Here is a 20313-nt window from a genome sequence, read left to right on the forward strand (position 1 = left end):
GTGCATTTGAAGATTTTTATAAATATAACTAAATAACAAGTTTTTTCCGAAACTGTTAAGCTCTTTTATGAATTTAAGATCTTTTTTCAATCTCTTGTTGCAAAGGAAGTGCTGTCATAGTTTCATATGTGCAGAGTCACTTGTAGAACAAGTGACATCTGGTTTTATTATAGGCAGATGATACTGGTGCCTACCAGAGATATAAAGTCACCTTTATAACTATGACAATTCTGTAGAATTTCAACACAGCCTTTATAGGATATGCGCATTACATTTGAATTGGACGTACTCTGAACTCCCCATAAGTTACACAGCATAGGCTATCGTGGGAGCAAGCAGAGGAAGTGTCCTATTAGGGCTATACTGTGGAACCCCAGGAGATGACAACCTAGAGGCCAGATGGTAGTGAAGATTCAGGAACAAGGCATTTGCAATAGCTCTTTGATGGAAGTTTTTGAGATGGTCCATGAGCAGGAATCAGCACACAACTGTCCAGCAGAGACCGTCCAGCTCGAAGTTGGATATTGAGGTTTCTCACATCAGACTTTATGTGAAAGGATTCAGGATTTTGAGTTGAGAGGTAACAGACAAAGTAGGGACAGTGGAGAGGAAGAGTGAGTAAATACTTTTTCTATAAGATGAGTATTCAACAGTTTGTACATCAGAAAATGGGTCAAATTCTCCCCGTGGCTACACACGTGCAACTCCCTTGATCCAATAAAGTTACATCAGTAGAGAGTTTGGCCTGATGTCTTTACAGTATATGTTTCTTACGGCTGAAAAGCACACATAGTCATCCAAACTAGGATCTGATATGGGGCAGAGACACTCGTTTGGTAGCTAGACATTAACAGTAATTTCTGTTTCTCCCCTCCTTCCCCATGTTTGGCCAATAATCTTTCTAAAATATCTGATTATTAAAAGTGCTAGTGAGCAGCTTGGCCTGATCTCCTTAATGACACTGGAATATAAATGCACAATGTTTGACTGTGGTAGCACCTCAGCCTGAAGGTACATGAAGAAATGACAAAGTGGAGAGACTTGTTCATTATTTCCTCATTTCTACAGTAAACACCCAGCTGCCTGCTGAGCATCTGGAACCCTATTATGCTTTACTGCAGTCCAGTGACTTGGAGGTTCAGCAGACGTCTTCCTTGTCCCTCGTAAATTTTTTGCTGGAAGGAAACAGTGAGTAAATATCAAGCGATCTCTGCTCTTGGTGGAAACAGATTTCTCTGTTCACCAAGACCCAATTTATGTTTAGAGTACCAGTACTCACACTCGGCTTTCATCATGCCTGAGTGAGAACACTGCAGCTGTCTTTTCAGCAACAAATACAGTCTTAGAATCAAAGTCTGACTTTTAAATAATGCTTATTTTTTCTGTTACAGCTAGCTGGATCTTATTTTCTGCTTTGGGTGAAAAAGGAGATTTATTTTTTGAAAGATTCACTTATTTCTTTATAAAACAGGACTAGCTTCACTCCGGCTGGACCAGGGAGTTATAGATGACATTGCCCTACACCAGTAAAGCTCACTACACTCGATGGGTTAGCAGGGCAGGAATTTCATCTACATGGTGAGACAGGCAGTGCTACCACTGCTGCCCTCCCTTGGAGCCATACCAGTGTAGACGTTCCATTACATTACCCTGCACCAGCAGAAGCCAGCATCAAGCTAGTATGAATCTAGCCCCTTATCTCTGGTGACTTGCTGTAAGTTATGGAGTGTCACTATTTGCGTATGAATAATAAAAATTATGGGCCTCAGATAGAATCTATAACAAGGATCTCTTACAATTTTTCATATATCTGAAGTCACTTTACAGAATAATACAGAGCCAGGTTTATATACAGTTATACAGTAGTAAAGAAATCTAAAAAAATTGATCACCTGAACTCTCAAATAAAACATTATATCCATGTGCATTTTGGTGCAATAAATTCCAATCTGTTTCAATGCTAAATTCATTTTGCATAAAATAATATACAGACTCCAAAGGAATCCAAGAGAAGATATAATTTTTGCACCTATAAAGGATGTGTTAGCTAGTCACCATTTTATTTGTCTCTGAATAGTAAACAAAGAACTAGTTGTCCAAATGGGTTTACTTGAGCCAATTCTGGAGCTGCTCGAGTCAGGGGACTCCACTGTCCAGTGCAACTCCTGTGCCTGCATAATGACTTTGGCTGTCTCAGGTCAGTACAATGTCTTTTTCCTTTATTTGCTGTAATGAACAAATTCAATTCATATGTCACAACACCTGCATGTGAAATAACCACTTGTAAGTAGAGTAGTCACATGATGCATCTGGAAGTTTCACTATTCACCCATGATAAAGTTAATCCATTTGACATCCAAAGTTAGTGCACTTCTGGAAGTTGCTCAGAGACTATGGTGATGTGGGTGGTATAAGAACTCAGTACCTAGAATACAACCTAGTTCTAACTAGTTCAAGATCTTAAAGGGTCTATCTGAGAAAAACTCATACAGTCATTTCCCTTTGAATAAAGCTCTTCATATAAGACACTTACTGTGCTCTACAATCCTAAAATAAAATTAGCATGGAAGCTCATTCAATCTTTAAGAGAATCATTTAAAATTTTAAAAAATTACTAAATTCTAAATCTAAGGATTCTGAGTTTAAGAACTGTAGTGCACCCTCCCTCATCTGGCAATAAGCTCCCAAGCAATGAAGGAAAGTGAAGCTGTCTATAAATATGACAGCAGATGATACCTAAGGAAGCTGAGATATCCAACAATTGCCAGCTTTAAAGAATGGCCAGGAACATAAGCAGAAATGAAATCCATTAAGAAGAAAGAGAGCAAAAGGTCAGTTCTTTCCAAGGTCAGCATAGGATTTCTGAATGAAAGTGTATACATAACACCCTCTGAAGCCAAATTTGAAGTCCTCTGCAGATGCTCCAGGTTGTTGTTGTCGTTGTTTCCCGCCCCCAGCCATCTTAACAGTCAGTGGCTTGGAGTAATCAATCCTGGACATTACTTCACCTTTGAGCTAGAACTCTCCATTGATTCAAGTGACAGCATAATATGGCACAAGATTACTAACCAGGGGTAAAAAAAAAAATGGCAAGGATGGAGAACTAGATTGCAAAAGGGTTGGCAACAAAGTGACTAATTTTTTATGTCCATGTGTGGAATGAATTTTGTTATGTGCACCAATATGGAGGTCATGTGTGGTGGGGGTGGGGCCAAGGGGTTCGGAGCATAGGAGGGGGCTCAGGGCTGGGGCAGAGGATTTTGGTGTAGGGGTTGAGGGCTCTGGCTGGGGGTGCGGCTCTGAGGAGGGGCCGGGAATGAGAGATTTGGGGGGGCAGGAGGGAGCTCTGGGCTGGGGCAGAGGATTTGGGTGTGGGGGTTGAGGGCTCTGGCTGGGGGTGCGGTTCTGGAGTGGGGCTGCGGTTCTGGAGTGGTGCAGGCTGCCATGGGGCTGCGGCAGGGAGAGAGAACTGCCCCCAGCCCTCTCTTGCCACAGCAGCCCGGGGCCAGGGGAGAGTCTTTCCCTGGCCACAGTAGCTCCAGGGCCGGGGTCTAGGGTGACCACGTGTCCGGTTTTGGACCAGAATGCCCAATCAAAAAGGGATCCTGGCGGCTCCAGTCAGCACCGCTGACCAGGCTGTTGACTGTCCACTTGGGGGTGGTGCCACACCACACAGTGGGGCTGGCAGGCTCCCTGCTAGCTGCCGTGCAGCTCCCTGGTTGGGAAACAGCTGGCATGTATGGCTCCTAGCCTTAGGGGCAGCCAGGGGGATCCACGTGCTGCCCCACCCCCCGCCCACAGGTGCAGCTCCCATTGGCTGGGTCAGGGCAGGGGAGAAACTAGCATGAGCATGACTTACGAGCACTCAGCAGGCGGATGTTGAGGGGTCATGTGGCGTGCACATCTTCCGCTGTTGCCTGGCCCTCTTCTCCTCGCGCTCCTCGTGGGTCTGGGCTCGAGCTGTGGCACGTGCCCTGCAGCAAACCACAGTCTGTCAGTTGCCCCATCGCCAGCACCCAGGAGTTCGAGGTATGTGTATCCCCGTCTCCGAGTGTTGGGAATCGGGCTGTACTCCCATCCCCTCACTGCATCCCTCCCCATCCCAACCCGCCCGCATCCCTTCCCCCCGCCTCTGGGGTCTCAAGTTATTGGTCCAAATTCGTCTCTGGTGTAAGCCTATGAAGTCAATGAGCGTTATTAACACAGAAATCTTAGTTAGAAGGAAGCCTGGAAGTAGTAATAGGATCTGACTATAGGTTCAAAGGAATCACAGTTCAAGAACCAAAAGGGGTGTATGAAAACACAGGAATATTGCCAAAGCAAGCAAAAGGGATAGAACGAGATGCACTGTACTAAGTGAAGGTAAAACAGCCAACAGTAACTCTAGCATAAACAATAGGCACAGGTAATGCAGAGCAGAGAGAATGTGAACTGAATGTTCACAGCAACAATTGAGGGAGACCTGAGCATTCATGTTAGACTGAGTAAGGTGAACATCTCACATGTTTTCTTTACAAAGGAGAGCCAGGTATAAAAATGGTTTTGATGATCAATCCAATTTTACAGAGTCTCTCTCTTTCTTTGTTGTCAATAATTGTGTGCACACATCTCTAGGAATTGTAGTGCCAAGAGAATTTTCAAGTGCACAGAAATGGTTTATATTGACAAACTGGAACTAAGAGATGTAGGTTGCAAGAAGAGTTCTTTAAATCCAGGAAGCTAACTGGAGGAAGCTATTAAGTCTTCAACACTGACTTGAAGAAACATCCGGATACTTAGTCCCTTTTTAAAAGCACAGTAAGTGGGGCCTGAGCAACGGTAGCAATAAAGGGACTGACATTACTCTGGTAAGCAGGTGGTCCAGAATAAAAACAGTCTATTCAGCTGCAGCTCTTATGGAGATTAGAATAAAAAATTAATTCTCTCTCAGTGGGATGCATATCTCTGTCCATCCCTATGATAAGATTTGCCACTTAGCTAGAGATCAGCTACAATGCATGAGTGATACCAGCACTGGAGTGGGGAGAGGAGAAGAGTGAGGAAAATGAATTATATAAAAATGCATCCAGCAAGCTTACAGTTATAATCTTCACCCAAGACTGCACAGCATCAGTTCAGTGGAAGAACTTAGTGAATGACCCTAGGGAAAAAGAAAACACGGCTTTCTTGGTTATGGGGTAATTATATCATAGGTATTTGCTATGGTCTTTCTAGCTTCCCATTACGAGAGATAACACACCAATCATTCTCAGCCAGGTGGGAGACTTCTAGATTAATTTCCTCATGCTACTCCTCTTCTGTCTAAATGATAACTAAAACAGCCTGAGTGATTGAGGGTCCAAGCACTGGCCAAGAACATTGAACACTCAGCCACTGAGCCATCACGGATTTGAGGCCCTTTCAAATCAAGAAACAAAGTTTTAAAAGGACAAAGCTTTAACAAAGCTTTAAAGAGACAAAGTTTTAACTGTGCATTGTGAATCTGATACAGTATTAATGCCTCCCAGCAAGGAGGTTTGATTTGAAAAATTTCCCAAGGAGGGAAGAAAAGAGAAAAAGATTTTATAAAATTACCTTGTCCAGACATGAATTTCCTTCCCACATTGATAGACACAGCTCACACTGTAGTGTGTGAAAGAATGGAGGAGGAGGTAGTTTCAAAATTCCTAATCTGTTTAAATCTTTCTTTTGCTGAACTAATTAGAGCATATATCATGCCACACTATTTGTCATCAGGTAAAGCTACAGAAAAGAAATTTTGCTTCTACTGATTGAAGTGCAGAAAAAGCATATGCACATCATACTGTAAAAGTATTTTTGGCCTCTTAAGCCTTTGGGTGAAATGGGACATAAAGAGTTGACCTCGTAACAAACTAATATCTAGCCTTCTGCAGGCCATGTCCAAAGCAATTCAAAGAACAGCTTCTCACCTAACTTTCTTGCCCCTTCCTCCATGAGGATTCACTTTGGGCTATCTAGTTCCAGACAGCCAAATTTTCTAATTAAGTTACACCTTGGGTTATTATTATTACATATAATTTGTATTGTGGTAGTGCCTAGGAGCCCTAGTCATGGACAAGGACCAGTGTGATTGGAGCTGTTCAAACAGAATAAAAAGATTGTCCCTCTCCCAATGAGAATGCAATCTAAGTATAAGATAAGAGACAGCAGATGAATGTAGACTGATGGGGGGAGTACAAGTAACAATGGAACAACATTGGTCAGTATGATAGGCAATAGTCTCAGCACAACAGTGGCCTAACTTATCAAGATTTTTATAGGCATTACAGCAAAGGAAAGTGATTATTCTCTCAAGACTGGGTTGAGGAAACATTGTACAAGGCCCAAAATATTTAGTGTATGAATATGAATTGATTAAATATACCATAAGACATAGCCATCAAAGTAGAATTTTTATAAACTAGTAATAAATGCCTTTCACTTTTAGAGTGTTGTAGCCATGTTGGTCCCAGGATATGAGAGAGACAAACTGTGTGAGGTAATATATTTTACTGGACCAACTTCTGTTGGTGAAAAAGACAAGACTTTGAGCTCCACAGACCTGAAGAAGAGCTCTGTGAAGCTCAAAAGCTTGTGTCTTTCACCAGCAGAAGTTAGTTCAATAAAAGATATTACGTCACCTACTTTGTCTCTCTCAAACGTTTATAGTGTTTTTCATCCAAGGACCTAAAAGTATTGTACAATCCTTTTTTAAAGCCTCGCCGTACTCCTGGTAGGTCAAGAACTTATTTTACAGACTGCTAAATATAAGTACAGTGAAACAGGGTTACCTTACTTAATTCCACTGATGGGGCTAAATTCTGTTCTCACGCCCTTATACATCATTGGTAAGGATTAGATTATGTCACAGAGGTCACTGAAGTAATGGATTCTGTGACTTCCACAGACTTCTGTGACATTTTCTGCCTTAGCCCCGTGGTGGTGGGGCTGGAGCTGTCAACTGTCAGTTGCCACAGGCAGCAGGGGGCCCCCACAGCTCCAAGCTGCCAGCCCTGGAGCTCCAAGAGAGTGAGCAGCAGGGACCCCACAGCCGTCTGCTGCTGCAGGAAGTGGGGAGACTTGTAAGTCCAAGTCCCCGCAGGTGAAGTACCCTGGAGCTCCGAGTCCCCTAGGGTGGCAGGTGCTGGACCCCTTCCCGCCCCCGTCTCCTGCCCCCCAGCAAGGCTCAGGCTCTCATTGCCCCTCCCTTGCACTTCAGGCATCCCCTGTCAGCCCTTCCCCCATTATTTTTAGTAAAAGTCACAGACAGGTTGCAGATTTCAGTGGATTTTTGTTTATTGCCCACAACCTATCTGTGACAAAATCTTAACCTTAAGCACTGGGGTGGCACAGATAATCCAAAGACAGAATTTGGTTCACTGTGTTTATCCTGATAAATTAATGAAATCCTACCTACAAACAGAATAAAGGTTTGTTTGCTAATATAATACTTACAAGATCATGAATACCTTGTTAGAGCACATCAGGATTATAAGGTAAATTTGAGACATTTAAAATATCTGCAGTTAGCATCTCTCTTTTTGAGCTCATGGGATTCAGTCAGAGGATACTAAAGGACTTTGACAAATAGTAAAAATTCAGATAAAAATCCCAAATAAAGCTAGTTTTAGACTTCCTTTTCAGGGTTTATTAGATTAATGTGAAGACAGACTGAAAAGACACTCTTCTTATTTCTCTCTCATGGTATGTTTTCCCCAGAGTCCAACCGAGAGGCCATCGGCTCAGCGGGAGTTATACCCTTGCTGGCACTTGCCAACTCCTATGATCCTAGAGTCCAACAAAATGCAGTTGGAGCTATTCTCAACCTCACACGATCAGGTACTTTCAGGTTAATGATCTATCTACAAATTGGCAAAAACAACTGTCCTGTAGCTAATGGAAACTGAGTGTGGGGACACGACAATAAATGGACGTGTTTTCAGTGTTAAAAAAACAAAACAACCTAGAAACGACCTAATTTCATGAGGGATAAGATGGGATAACTTTGGAATCCTGATCACATGTGTCATTTTCTTGGTAAATTGTATTCATGATGATGACCTTGGCTGAGTCTCTAAATTCAAAAAGCTTGGACTCTGGCAGCTAATACAGACCCACCTGTTAATAGGTTGTAATTAGCAAGGCCTTGATTATCAACACAGTTGAATCTGAGTGCAATCTATTAAGTCACCACTCAGGAAACTGACAAAAATCAGTTGTTTAAAAGAAGTGACCATTCTAGTAAAGGAGAACTGTACTCAGGACACTTCAGGGTGATTCGAGGTAATCTCTTAAAATGGAAGATTACTTGATAATGGTGAATCACGGTTTAGGTTTTATTGTGTATCCCAAACCTGGTGTTGCAGGTGTATACATTAGGATAAACATTATGGGCCTGATCCTGTTTCATGGGATTATTCCCATGAACTTCAGTGGGAGCATGATTTGTCCCTCTATGTTAAAAGGCAATATTATTGTTCATTAATTCTCAAACAAAAACAATGGGAAAACATTATGTCAGAGGTCAAGCCCATGCACCAAAATACTACTACTGTGGCTGATCTGTCCCCTTTAGATGAGGTACTGGGGGAGGGTGAGAACTTTGCCTGTTGACTGTTACAATTGCACATTTTCAAAATATTGTTTAAAAAGATGTTTTATATGAAATAGACAGAAATGGCTTATACCAGTAGGTCTGATCTTTGCTCAGCACTTCTAGCAATTTTAATCTTTAACTTAAAATAAAACAAAAAAAAGAGGAAAAGCCTGCTCAGGTGGCTTTCAGGTCATTATGGCTAAAATGATTTTCCACTGCTGTTCTGCACTAGCTCCCATACAGACTTTGTCTTATTTGGAGTGTTAATTGCAAGTTACTCTCATTGGGGTAAATCTGGATGAACCTAAATCACTCAGCACTGCCCAGTGGTGCCTTTTTCTCAGAAAGGGTTCACGATGGTGCATCCATTTGATTGTATGCTGGGGAGGGGGTGATCCTTCTGCTCCCTTTCACATACTAAAATTTGCCCTTTTTCTCACCTTGCAGAGCGGATCCAGCAAGTCCTGTGCAGGGAAGGAGCCCTCCCTGTCCTCATACTGATGTTAGAGTCTCCTGACTCAGAAGTACAGGTATAGTTAAAACAAGCCAGAACTTTTAAATAATAAAAGCAAATTATACAATCTAGGAGCAAGCATAACTATTAGAATTCAGGGTTCTGGGCGTAGAGGAAAGGAAGGAGAAATAAGAGACGCAAGGGGCTTTTGACTTTGTTTTGTTTTTACTTCAGTGAACCAATAAGTAATGGTGTCATAGTGAAATGCTGAATAGTTGTATAAACACTGCTTTGGGCATGCAACATAGGTCCAGCTATGATAGGAGAAAGCGAATATGAAAATACACACAAAGCTGTTGTGAAGATACAAGTCTTCTCTCTAGCAGAATCATAGATTTCATGTTTCCTGTTATCCTTTTGCAACAGAAAAAGTTAGTGGGGGATCATTAATTATTATGTTAATTATTAATTTTTTATTATTATATTAAGTGGCACTTAAGAACTCCAATCATGGACCAGGGCTCCATTGTGCTAGGCACTGTGTAAAAACTCAATTAGTTTATCATCTAAGTATAACACAAGAGACAATAGGGTGGTACAACAGACAGGGGGAGCACAAGAAAACAATGAGACCATACAGGTCAGTAAGATAACCAAAGGTATCAGAATACCAGCTGCCTGTCAGTTGTCAGTTTTTTTTGTAGGTATTAGCTATACCTTTGAGGACATACATCAGACCAGTTACAGTTAAGCCTGGCTCTCTTTACTTGTACCTCCATATTTTTATTTTGCCTTTTAAAGTTTTCCAATATTTTAGATGTGTAATTTTAAAAATATTCTTGTAGTTGGTTGTGTGTGTGGAGTGCATAGTCCACAATGGGGGGTTGCCCTGCCTGCACACAATGGGTGATGTACATGAGCATCTCATGATTATGCACACCTATGAAGAGAGCTTTGTATTAAAATAATCTGGAGAAAGCCAACAACCAGAATCATGGACATTAAAGATGGATAGGACCTGTTACATCATCCAGTCTGTCTCCTGGTCTCTTACATATTTTTTTTAGTATTTCATCCAGTGCTGTTCTAGATATCCCAAGAGTTGGGACCTCTACAACTACTTTCCACAAACATCCAGATTCACAGGTTTTTCCTGATACGCATCTTAATTATTCCCTTTCTCTATTTTATCCCATTACTCCAAATTATACCTTCCTGTATCTCACTAAATAAGCCTTGGTGATTACACCCTTCCAATATCTGCAAATGGTTATATACCATCCTCTGTAGTGCATACTGGGAGAGAGTCTCCCTTCTGACTGATCTATGCTTGATGTAGGAAAGGATGTAGGGTAGGAGGAGAGGGGCCAAGGTAAATTCAAGCCACACTTGTATGGCCCATTGTCAGGGCCCATTTGTATTATTTTTTGTCCTCCTTGGCATCTGCTTATTTCAGTAATGTGTCTCTTACTCCTTCCTAAATTAGACAGACCAATGTTTATTGTTATCTATCCCTGCACTAGGAAGTGGAACTATCACAGACAATTTTCTTCTATACTAAGTCTCCGTGGACAGGAAACGAAAATAGTTCAAGTAGTAAAATAGCTCCAAAAACATTGTTTTCAATACAGTTTCAGAATTCTACTTTGAGCAATGGTGCAATTTCCTGGTGTGTACAAGGACTTGAGTTTAAGATTCTGCACATTGTTTTCAGTCCACAAGCCAATTTGAATTAATATTGTGTGAGTTGCTATTTCAATATCTTACTAAAATCTAAACATATTACATCTAAGGCATGCATCCTTCATCCACTTACTAGTAATTCTATCAAATTAGCTCCTACCAGTGCTAAAAATAAAAATGTAGCAGGACAAATGATAGCACTTGGTTTAATTTGCTAGCATATGGAAGCCCTCTTGGAGAAAGGGAGGCCAGCCATGGTATTCCTTGAAGGGATTTTGCTCATAACTGATGCTGTACTCATTTGCCAGTCATTTTGCTTTGGCAACGTATTCTCAACATCAGGAGGCTTGAACAGAAGGGCGGCAGTCAATATAATATAAGCCAGTGCCTTCCACAAGCTTCTGTCTTCCAGTCATGGAATGTCAGTTCAGACCTTCTGATCACATAATTGGTCCCAGCTATTGGGAAATACAGTCTGAGCATTAATACCCCATCTCCCCAATGTCACGTGTCAGGAATCTGTTTTGGAGCATCAAAGGTTGGATATGGTGAGGTTGCCCTTCTGTAACCCCCTCAGCAGTATTACTGCCCTTAAATTTCCTTACGCTCAAGGAGGTATTTGAAAGACAAGATGGAGCCCTTTTAAGACCCAAACATTATGGTAGAAGATTTTTTTCCTGATCACGAAGTGGAAACAACCAACAAAACAAGCGAAAGAAAAAGAAAAACCACAACAGGTTGCTCTGCCAACATGCATTAATTTCTCCTGGGAGAGAATTTCTCTGCACCTCCCTTTTTACATTATACAAACAGTTTGGGCCACATTTATCCCTTCTACAACTCTTTAGAGGCTGTACAAATTACACGAGAGATTAATCTGGTCCATGGACACTAGTGACAGACAAAATATTTTTGCCATTCCTTCAGGGAGAGTCTCTATGATAAACTCACTTTGGGGCAGTAGAACATACTGCATCATTTGGCTTGAATATGGTTATTTTTTGCTTTGCTGAATGTGGCTGTACCTGTCTAGTCAGTCAGTGCAAGATGACTGCCTTCAGTAATGGCATTGATGCCTTTGGCAGGGGGAATGCTTTTCTCCTGGGTGTGATCCCACTGATCTCTCTTGACATGTCAGCACAATCATTCAAAGCTAATAAAACAAAACAAGTGAGTATCTTCAAAGAGGAGTGCAGACTGGTATAGCCTCGCCCCATGAACAGTTCTATCGAATGTAGAATGCATGATTCCTGGAATTTTCCAGATGCCTGCCAAATACAGTCTCATATGGGGGTGAGGCAAACTTTTATATGTTGCAACAAAGCTCCGAGACATGCCTCTTCCAAGCTCTTCATCCCTGTTCTTTATGTCTACTTAACATAGGTACTGCTAGCCTCTCAAACTCTAATTTCTCATATAAGTAATTGCTAATGTCTTTAGTCTCAGATGAATATTTCTTCAAGGAAGCATAGCGTACATGTTAAAGCAAAGAACTGGGAGTTAGGAGGTTTCGGCTCTATTCCTAGTTTTGTTTGTAAGGACTGTTGAGGGTCTTGTATGGTGGATGCTATATAAATACGTTCCATCATGTCTAGCAGGAAACAAACTAACTAGCAGCTGCTCATGCTGCCATGACCACTTTGCTAATTTTAGCACACTAGCTCAAGCAGAACTTGTGTGTGTGTCATTCTGGACTGGGAAGTGCCTGAACTACCCTTTTTGACACCCCGAATGCTGAGATTTGCCAGTAGAAGGGGGGCCATTATGAGACTATATTTGTGGGTTCTGACAAAATATTTCTTCCCTGATTAAATCTAGATTATATCTTGTACCTTTATGGTCTTGCTTAGGGCTGTTAACTAGGCTCAGACGCCAGGGGTGTGGCCAGAAAAAAAGTGCCCCGCTTAGAGTAAGCTGTAATAGAATGGACAGAGGAATTTTTGTCTCATGAATGCTTTCCACAATATCTGCCCCAAAGGACATTAAGCTCACTTTCTGACTTTCTGTACACTTTGTTTCTTGAAAACAAAGAGACGTGTGTCCTGCACATGAAATTAGAAGCCACGAGCTTTTGCATTCTTATCCCAGCACTGCCACCAACTTCCTTTGTGGCTTTGGGCACATCACAATCTCGGACTCAGTTTCTCTCCATTCCCCCAGTCAGCTAGATGTGAGTATTAATACCTACCTACCTACCTCAGAAAGGTGTTTTGGGGTTTAATCAATGTTTGTAAAACACCTTGAAGTTGAAAAGTACACACTTTTGTCAAATAAAAATCTAAGCCTTTCTCCTGTTGATTTTCACTGTATTGAACAAACACTGCCACAGTGACATCTTCTCTCCACCCCCTTCTCTGTTCTCATCAGTATTATAGTTGTGCTGCTCTAAGCAATGTGGCAGCCAACTCTCAGCACCATGAAGCCATGTTGCGAGTTGGGGACAGATTCCTTCTGCGGACACTCATTTCTCTCCTGTCTTCATCTGTGGACAAGGTAAAGTGAAAAAGATATGGAAGGGAGGTGTGTTATTGTACAGCAGATTTGCTGATCATTTTCCTGAGGTTTCTTTAATTCTGTATGTTACACTCAGCGTGAAGAAGCTATGATGCAACTAGATTGCTTTACATTGTAATTAGGGAGCCCCAGGCAAACGCAGGGGAGGCTTTGAAACTGCACTTTACTACTATAGATCCCATAGCATGCAACTGAGGCACTTTACTAGATGTGAGAATTTTATCACATTTCCGGCAAAGTTACAATTATTGATAGCACTTTGCTTTGAAGATGGAAACAAAGAGTCGGGCCTGAGCTGCAGAGTTCAGATCTGGAGCCAGGTGTTCCCAAACTTCAGGAGTGTTCACCTTCAGAGATTTGGTTTTGCTCATTATAAGAGTTACAGGCTGTCACAGACCATAGTCAGCACTCCTTCCTGGACACGCACTAGGACTTCTGTGAGAGGAATCCAAGCCTCTGCCACTCTGGGTTCCCAGAGTGTTTCAAGGTTCTAGGCTGGCAATTCTCAGGATTTATAAAATACATTGGTAGGGCACTGAAAATTAGCAGAAGGCATATAAGGGACATAAGACAATAGCTCTAAGTCAGCTTTGCCTTTTATCCCATCTCACCTTTGACATCTATCCCAGTCCAGCTACCACAATGTTCATGTCGCTGGTGATTACTTGGAAACATCTTACTTTCTTATACCAGAAGAATATTGATTTATTTCAGTGGAATACAGAGAAAAAGCAAAGCGAATAAATCCTGTGCATTCATATCTATATATCTAGGTGCTGGGACTGGGGGAGGGGGGTGCTGCCACACCCTGTGACTTTAAGTTGTTTCCATCATATAAAGGGTTTGCACTTTGTAACACGGCTGTTACTCTGAATCCTTCACTTTGCTTCAATGGTTCTCAGCACCTGCACTATACAAATTGTTCCATCACCCCGTCTTTTCAGTTCATTTGACATTCCTGAGATAGATCAACACTGAGAATGTACTGTTAGATTCTGGGCAGCATGTGGAAATCCACGTGACGCTAACCTGGTCGACATGAATGGGTACTGATCAACAGGTCTGTGTGGTGGGAAATGAAGCTGGTGTTAATTCATAACTGTATGTACTGGCCTTCAGCAACTGTTTTTGGAAAAGAAACCCCAGAATAAACACTTTGTAGACAGTGTTTATTGGTTTATTTTAACCAACAGAATCAGTTACTGGAGTGCTCACTTTTTTCTTTTTATTGATACAACCAGGTTTCAAGACAGGCATGTGTTTGTCTGAGGAACTTGGCCACAAGTGGTGAGTAATGTGTTTGGGAAAAACACTTTTCTTTTTTTCCCTCTCCCTCCCTCCCTCCCTCTGGGGTTGGGGAAATTCCTGCTTGTTAGGAACCCAGTTATGGATGCCCTAACTGGGTGAAGTACAGGGCAAAGGGAGCCCCCTCCCCTCCAGCACACCTGTCTAGGAGAAACATATAGTTTGTGGGGTTGTGCTAGCTAACCCTGACTTCAGTGCTCACAGGCCTGGAGATGAAATATCTGGCCAAGGTGTGGATAGAGAGAGAAAGATCCCTGTTTAACTAGCAACAGATCAGTACCTTCAGCTTTTTCAAGTGTAGCAAGTCCCACTGCTAGTTATGCTCCTACCAGCACACACAAAGCATTGAGTCTGAATAAGGGCACGCATAGACTGGAGTACACATACCTGGGTCCCAGAGCAGTGTAGCCAAGGCAGTACATGCTTTGGCCAAGGCTGTACAAGCCTACCTGGAACCCTGAGTAATTACTTGTGGGGCTAGGACTTGCTGAAGGACATCTTGCTGTGGCTTCACTTCTCTGATTCCCATGCTACCCGAGCTGCAATCACACCTTGTGATTGCAGTCCCCTGAGACCGGGCAAACTGGTTGAAACTATAGTAAAGAACAGAATTGTCAGACACATAGATGAACATGATTTTGGGGGGGAAGAATGAACCTGGTTTTTGTAAAGGGAAATCATGCGTCACCAATCTACTTGAATTCTTTGAGGGGGACAACAAGCATGTGGACAAGAGGGATCCAGTGGATATGGTGTACTTAGATTTTTAGAAAGCCTTTGACAAGGTCCCTCACCAAAGACTCTTAAGCAAAATAAGTTGTCATGGAATAAAAGGGAAGGTCCTCTTATGGATCAGTAACCGGTTAAAAGATAGGAAACAAATGGTAGGAATAAATGGTCAGTTTTCAGAATGGAGAGAGGTCAATAGTGGTGTCCCCCAGGGCTCTGTACAGTCCTATTCAACATAGTCATAAATGATCTGGAAAAAGGGATAAACAGTGAGGTGGAAAAATGTGCAGATGATACAAAACTACTCAAGATAGTTAAGTCCAAAGCAGACTACGAAGAGTTACAAAGGGATCTCATAAAACTGAGTGACTGAGCAACCAAATGGCAGATGAAATTCAATGTTGATAAATGCAAAGTAATGCTGTAGAGGGGTTTGGCTGGAGCTCGTCCCTCTCTGGGATGCTGGGGAACCACTCCGCCTTGCTACTTCCTTCCCGTTGCTGACAGGAGACTAGCCAGGCCATGGGAGTCTCTCACCGCAGCAGCAACAAAGGCAAACACAGACAGTTATTCTCACCTGGCCCCTGGTTGGCGGGAAATAGAGAGTCAAGGGCTCAGGTCCTCAGGCAGGGACTGAGCAACAGTTTATACAATTAGCAGGCTCAGGCCCGGGGTCAGGGTGGGGCAACAGAGAGTCAATGGCTTAGGCCCTCAGGCAGAGGCTGAACAAAGGGAGGTAAACAACCAGCCTAGGCCCTCGGCTCATAGGGGCCTGGGAGAGGGGGAGACTGCCACCCAAAAGCTGGGTGGCAGGGGGGACGCAGGCCCACCAACTCCACCGCGTCCCAGGCCGGGGCCCTAGCGGCGGCAGAAGGCCTTCTGCTGAGTCCGTGGGGATCCTGACCACAACTCACTGACATAGGCTCTGACCGTGCTGCAGCCAGACTAGGGTCAGCTGTCCCTGGGCTACTTCTGAACTCCCCCTCTAGAGGTACCTGGGTCCAGATGGTGTCCTCTGCGGGGACAAACACCATGGGCTGCTCTGGGTAACTGGTGAGGGGCAGGCTGGGCAGCTCCTCTGGGCTCTGCTCAGCGTCAGCATGTCAGGCCAGTCCTCGGGTCCGCTGTAGGTAGCCGGGAGGCGTCTGCTCTCCAAGTGAGCTCTCGCCCCCCTCCTTTTCTACTTGCTGTCCTGTGCCTGACCCTCTGTGGGGGGCAGGCTCAGAGCTTTCTTGCCCTGCCCACTCTGGTGTCCAGAGGGGCTCGTCCCTCTCTGGGGTGGCGGGGAACCACACCGCCTCGCTACAAATGCACACTGGAAAACAATCCCAACTATACATATAAAAGGTGCAGTCTAAATTAGCTGTTACCACTCAAGAAAGAGATGTTGGAGTCACTGTGGATAGTTCTCTGAAAACATCCACTCACTGTGCAGCGGCAGTCAAAAAAGGAAATGGAAGGTTGGGAATCATTCAGTAAGGGAAAGATAAGACAGAGAATATCATATTGCCGCTATAAATCCATGGTACTCCCACATTTTGAATACTTCATGCAGATGTGGTCATCCCATCTCCAAAAAGATATACTGGAATTGGAAAAGGTTCAGAAAAGGGCAACAAAAATGATTAGGGGTATAGATCAGCTTGCTTATGAGGAAAGATTAATAAGACTGGGACCTTTCAGCTTGGAAAAAAGACAACTAAGGGGGGATATGATAGAGGCCTATAAAATCATGACTGGTGTGGAGAAAGTAAATAAGGAAGCGTTATTTATTTTTTCTCCTAACACAAGAACTAGGGGTCACCAAATGAAATTAATAGGCAGAAAGTTTAAAACATACAAAAGGAAGTATTTCTTCACAAAATGCACAGTCAACCTGTGGAACTCTTTGCCAGAGGATGTTGTGACTATAACAGGGTTCAAAAAAGAACTGGATAAGTGGATGGAGGATAGATCAATCAGCGGCTATTAGCCAGGATGGGCAGGGATGGTGTTCCTAACCTCTGTTTGCCAGAAGCTGGGAATGGGCAACAGGGGATGGATCACTTGATGATTACCTGTTCTATTCCCTCTGGGGCACCTGGCATTTGCCGCTGTCGGAAAACAGAATACTGGGCTAGATGGACCTTTGGTCTGACCCAGTATGGCCGCTCTTATGTTCTTAGAATGTCTCTTGAGATTGCAGCTTAGGTAGTGTGCCACTGCCACCTCCTCCTGAGCACGGCTTTGCCTTTCATGAAGCATAATTTAGCCCTACATATTTGCCATTCAAGCCCTATTTACAGGTACGATATATGTTTTTAAAATACACATTTGGGCTGGAAGAAGAGGAAGGGAAGCCTCACACCCTGCTGTGCAGCAGTGTCCTCTAGAGCAAGCCTGTGTCTAGAAAGTCTAGATGGGCTTCTTCACATATGGAATGAACATACTAAGAGCTCATGAGCCTTTTGCACTGCTTGCACTAGTCCAAAAGTGTAACTGTCCTTTATGGCTTCAGTAGAGGCTCTGACTCCATCTGCTGGCTGTCTGGAGAATACCCACAGTGCCAGAAAAGTACTAGTACAAAACAGATACCAGTGATGATGAGTGAAGTACAAGAACCTAAACAGAACAGAACTATCCCTACCAGGGTTATCAGGAGTTTTACTTCCAAACCCTGTAACATTTGCACATTGCTTTCTGTTTTTGTGGCAGAACAAGCCACAAGAGAGTTGGCCAATGAAGGATGCAGTGACAATTTCCACTAATCTTTCCCTAAAGAAATAGTTGGGAATCTATGACAGGAAAGCGGCTGTATTTCTATGAAGAAAAGGAGGACTTGTGGCACCTTAGAGACTAACCAATTTATTAGAGCATAAGCTTTCGTGAGCTACAGCTCACTTCCTCAGATGCATATCGTGGAAACTGCAGCAGGCTTTATATATACACAGAGAATATGAAACAATACCTATTCCCACCTCACTGTCTATGATGGCCGTTACACTGTATATAGTTTATGAAGCGATTTCCATTATGTAAGTGTACTTTTTAATTATAAATTTCTCTGCAACAGTTGATCACTGTAACTAGCTGTCTAAAAATAAGCATTGGTCTGTGATAGTGCAGAGGTATAAGACCAGTTGTACATGTATCTAGTAGATCACAATTGTTTTCATCCTCCTCCTTTTTGAAATGCCACCTATTCCCATCCCTCACTCAAACATCCCTAGTGCGATTACTGTTCCTGCACCAGTGATGCCCTAGATCTTTGAAATGTATTCAGGGTCTTCTCTTCTTCATTCTGCCACGTTAGATTTTTAAATCATAAACAGGTGTCATTTTAGTTTGGTTTTACAAATATTTTAGGGCAATTCTCATGAGCAGTTTCTTCTGTATCTCCTCTGAACTGTAAATCTAAAGCAAGTACTTCACTAGTACTTCTTATTTAGTACTGTGCAATTTAGTTCAGTCGGTAGGGAACTAATTGTAAGTGCTCTCCTCTCTGATCCACTCATTTTGCTCCCATGGCTCCCAGCCTGCCTTCAAGTTTGTTACTCCAGGACTGCCAAGTTGTGTGTGTGTTTGTGGTATGACAAATGAGCCCTTTCCCTTCTCTATCAATTTGTCTAAAGTCACTTGACCACATCTCCCAAATTTTCTCTCTTGGGAAGAGATGTTCTTCAGTTATTTTACAAGACTGAAGACCAAATTGGAGCAGTTTCTTGGCTTCCTTTCAAAGGAGGAAAAGAAATATCATTTTGGATGCTTTGGGACAGAAACTAGGCCTGTCCTTGACAAGCATCTTCAAACAGATGGTTTATTTATTGATTTAAAATTACAAAACGGGAAGTGTTCTTCCAAAGAATCAAAACCTTGTCTCATTCCATCCCTTTGTACCATTCCAGCAGTGGCAAGCAGCGCTAAAGCAATGGAAAAATTGTTTAGATAGGCTCTGTCTCGCCATACATACACCCTACACACAGTCCTCATGAACTTTAACTCATTCCAGCTAAACTAATTTCAAACATGGTTTGGTTGACCAATACAAACAAGGCCAAAGTGCTTTCAAAGCTATATTCAAATCTGGGTCCATACTACTCCTCCAGACACAGTGTTGGTAGAGGGAAACAGAATAGATAAAACATGATTTTTATAACGTGGTAAAACACAATTTGGCCCTGCCTGGACAGGGATATATATATCACCATTCAGCCATAAGTCAGTCTAACATTCATGAAGACAGCACCATAATTGTGCCATACACCTTCTAACAACATTTTACCCCCCATTGAGCGGCTTTGTCATTCTTCCAAACAGTGAACATTCAGGCTGACATCGTAATGGACATCCTTCCCAAGCTGCTCTCTCTCCTTGCATCTAGCAATTCAGATGTTCAACAAGCTTCTATTGCACTCCTCTGGATATTATCCCAACACCCGGCCAACCAGGTAAGGATGATGGTTGCTGAATAGCGGGGGTTCTTACCGCTGTCTGGGATAAAACCTTTAATACTCCTAACTAAGTAATGCTATGGCAACAATGTTAATGTTGCATATAATGAATTACTGATATAAATACTCAATTTGCAAATCTCCATAGAAAAGCAGAAAGGGCCTTCCCAAAGGGATCAAGGGTTAGCTACCGCAACTGCAACTGGACAGTTATTTAATATCGGGATTGTGTGGGTTTAAAGGGACCAAGCGGACATTGAGTTTAGTCCTCTGTGTTGAAGAGCAGCTGTATAAGCAGAAGGTCACCCACACCAGCCCACGCTCTACTGACCACTACACTCCAAGCATTGCAGGGCTAGTGACTTCGGGCTAAGGGGTTTTTCAGGAGGGAGGATGAATGGCAGGACACAAGAATAATATGCTGAGAGACAGAGACCATCAGGTCAGAGAAAGAAAGCTACTTCTTATCTTCAGGGCTTGGCATAGTAATTTTGTTCGGGCTTGTCTACACAGGGACACTCAGGAAAGTTCAAATGAATTAATCTCTTTTGAAGAAGCACTAAGCTAAAGCAAACAGGGCCACTTTACTTCTGAATGAGAGC

The 20313-nt window shown here is 42.7% G+C and overlaps 1 protein-coding gene and 1 long non-coding RNA gene across 2 annotated transcripts in view; one reads left to right on the plus strand and one right to left on the minus strand.

Moving 5' to 3' along the window:
* LOC311517816 (uncharacterized protein) overlaps positions 1-20313 on the plus strand; it is a 47895-nt gene that overhangs the window by 11598 nt on the left and 15984 nt on the right. The window contains exons 3-9 of the mRNA XM_084622987.1: positions 1069-1188; positions 2078-2197; positions 7720-7839; positions 9044-9126; positions 13101-13226; positions 14489-14534; positions 19578-19708. Coding sequence (XP_084479113.1) covers positions 1069-1188; positions 2078-2197; positions 7720-7839; positions 9044-9126; positions 13101-13226; positions 14489-14534; positions 19578-19708 — 746 coding nt within the window. The remainder of the gene's footprint in view (positions 1-1068; positions 1189-2077; positions 2198-7719; positions 7840-9043; positions 9127-13100; positions 13227-14488; positions 14535-19577; positions 19709-20313) is intronic.
* LOC311517817 lies at positions 1111-5142 on the minus strand. The gene is made up of 3 exons (XR_014710804.1): positions 5079-5142; positions 3860-3974; positions 1111-1175 (listed from the first exon to the last, which is right to left on the minus strand). It is a non-coding gene; the product is annotated as an uncharacterized lncRNA (long non-coding RNA).

This window comes from Lepidochelys olivacea, assembly GCF_965140295.1.
Source record: "Lepidochelys olivacea isolate rLepOli2 genome assembly, chromosome: 3".
NCBI lineage: Eukaryota > Metazoa > Chordata > Testudines > Cheloniidae > Lepidochelys > Lepidochelys olivacea.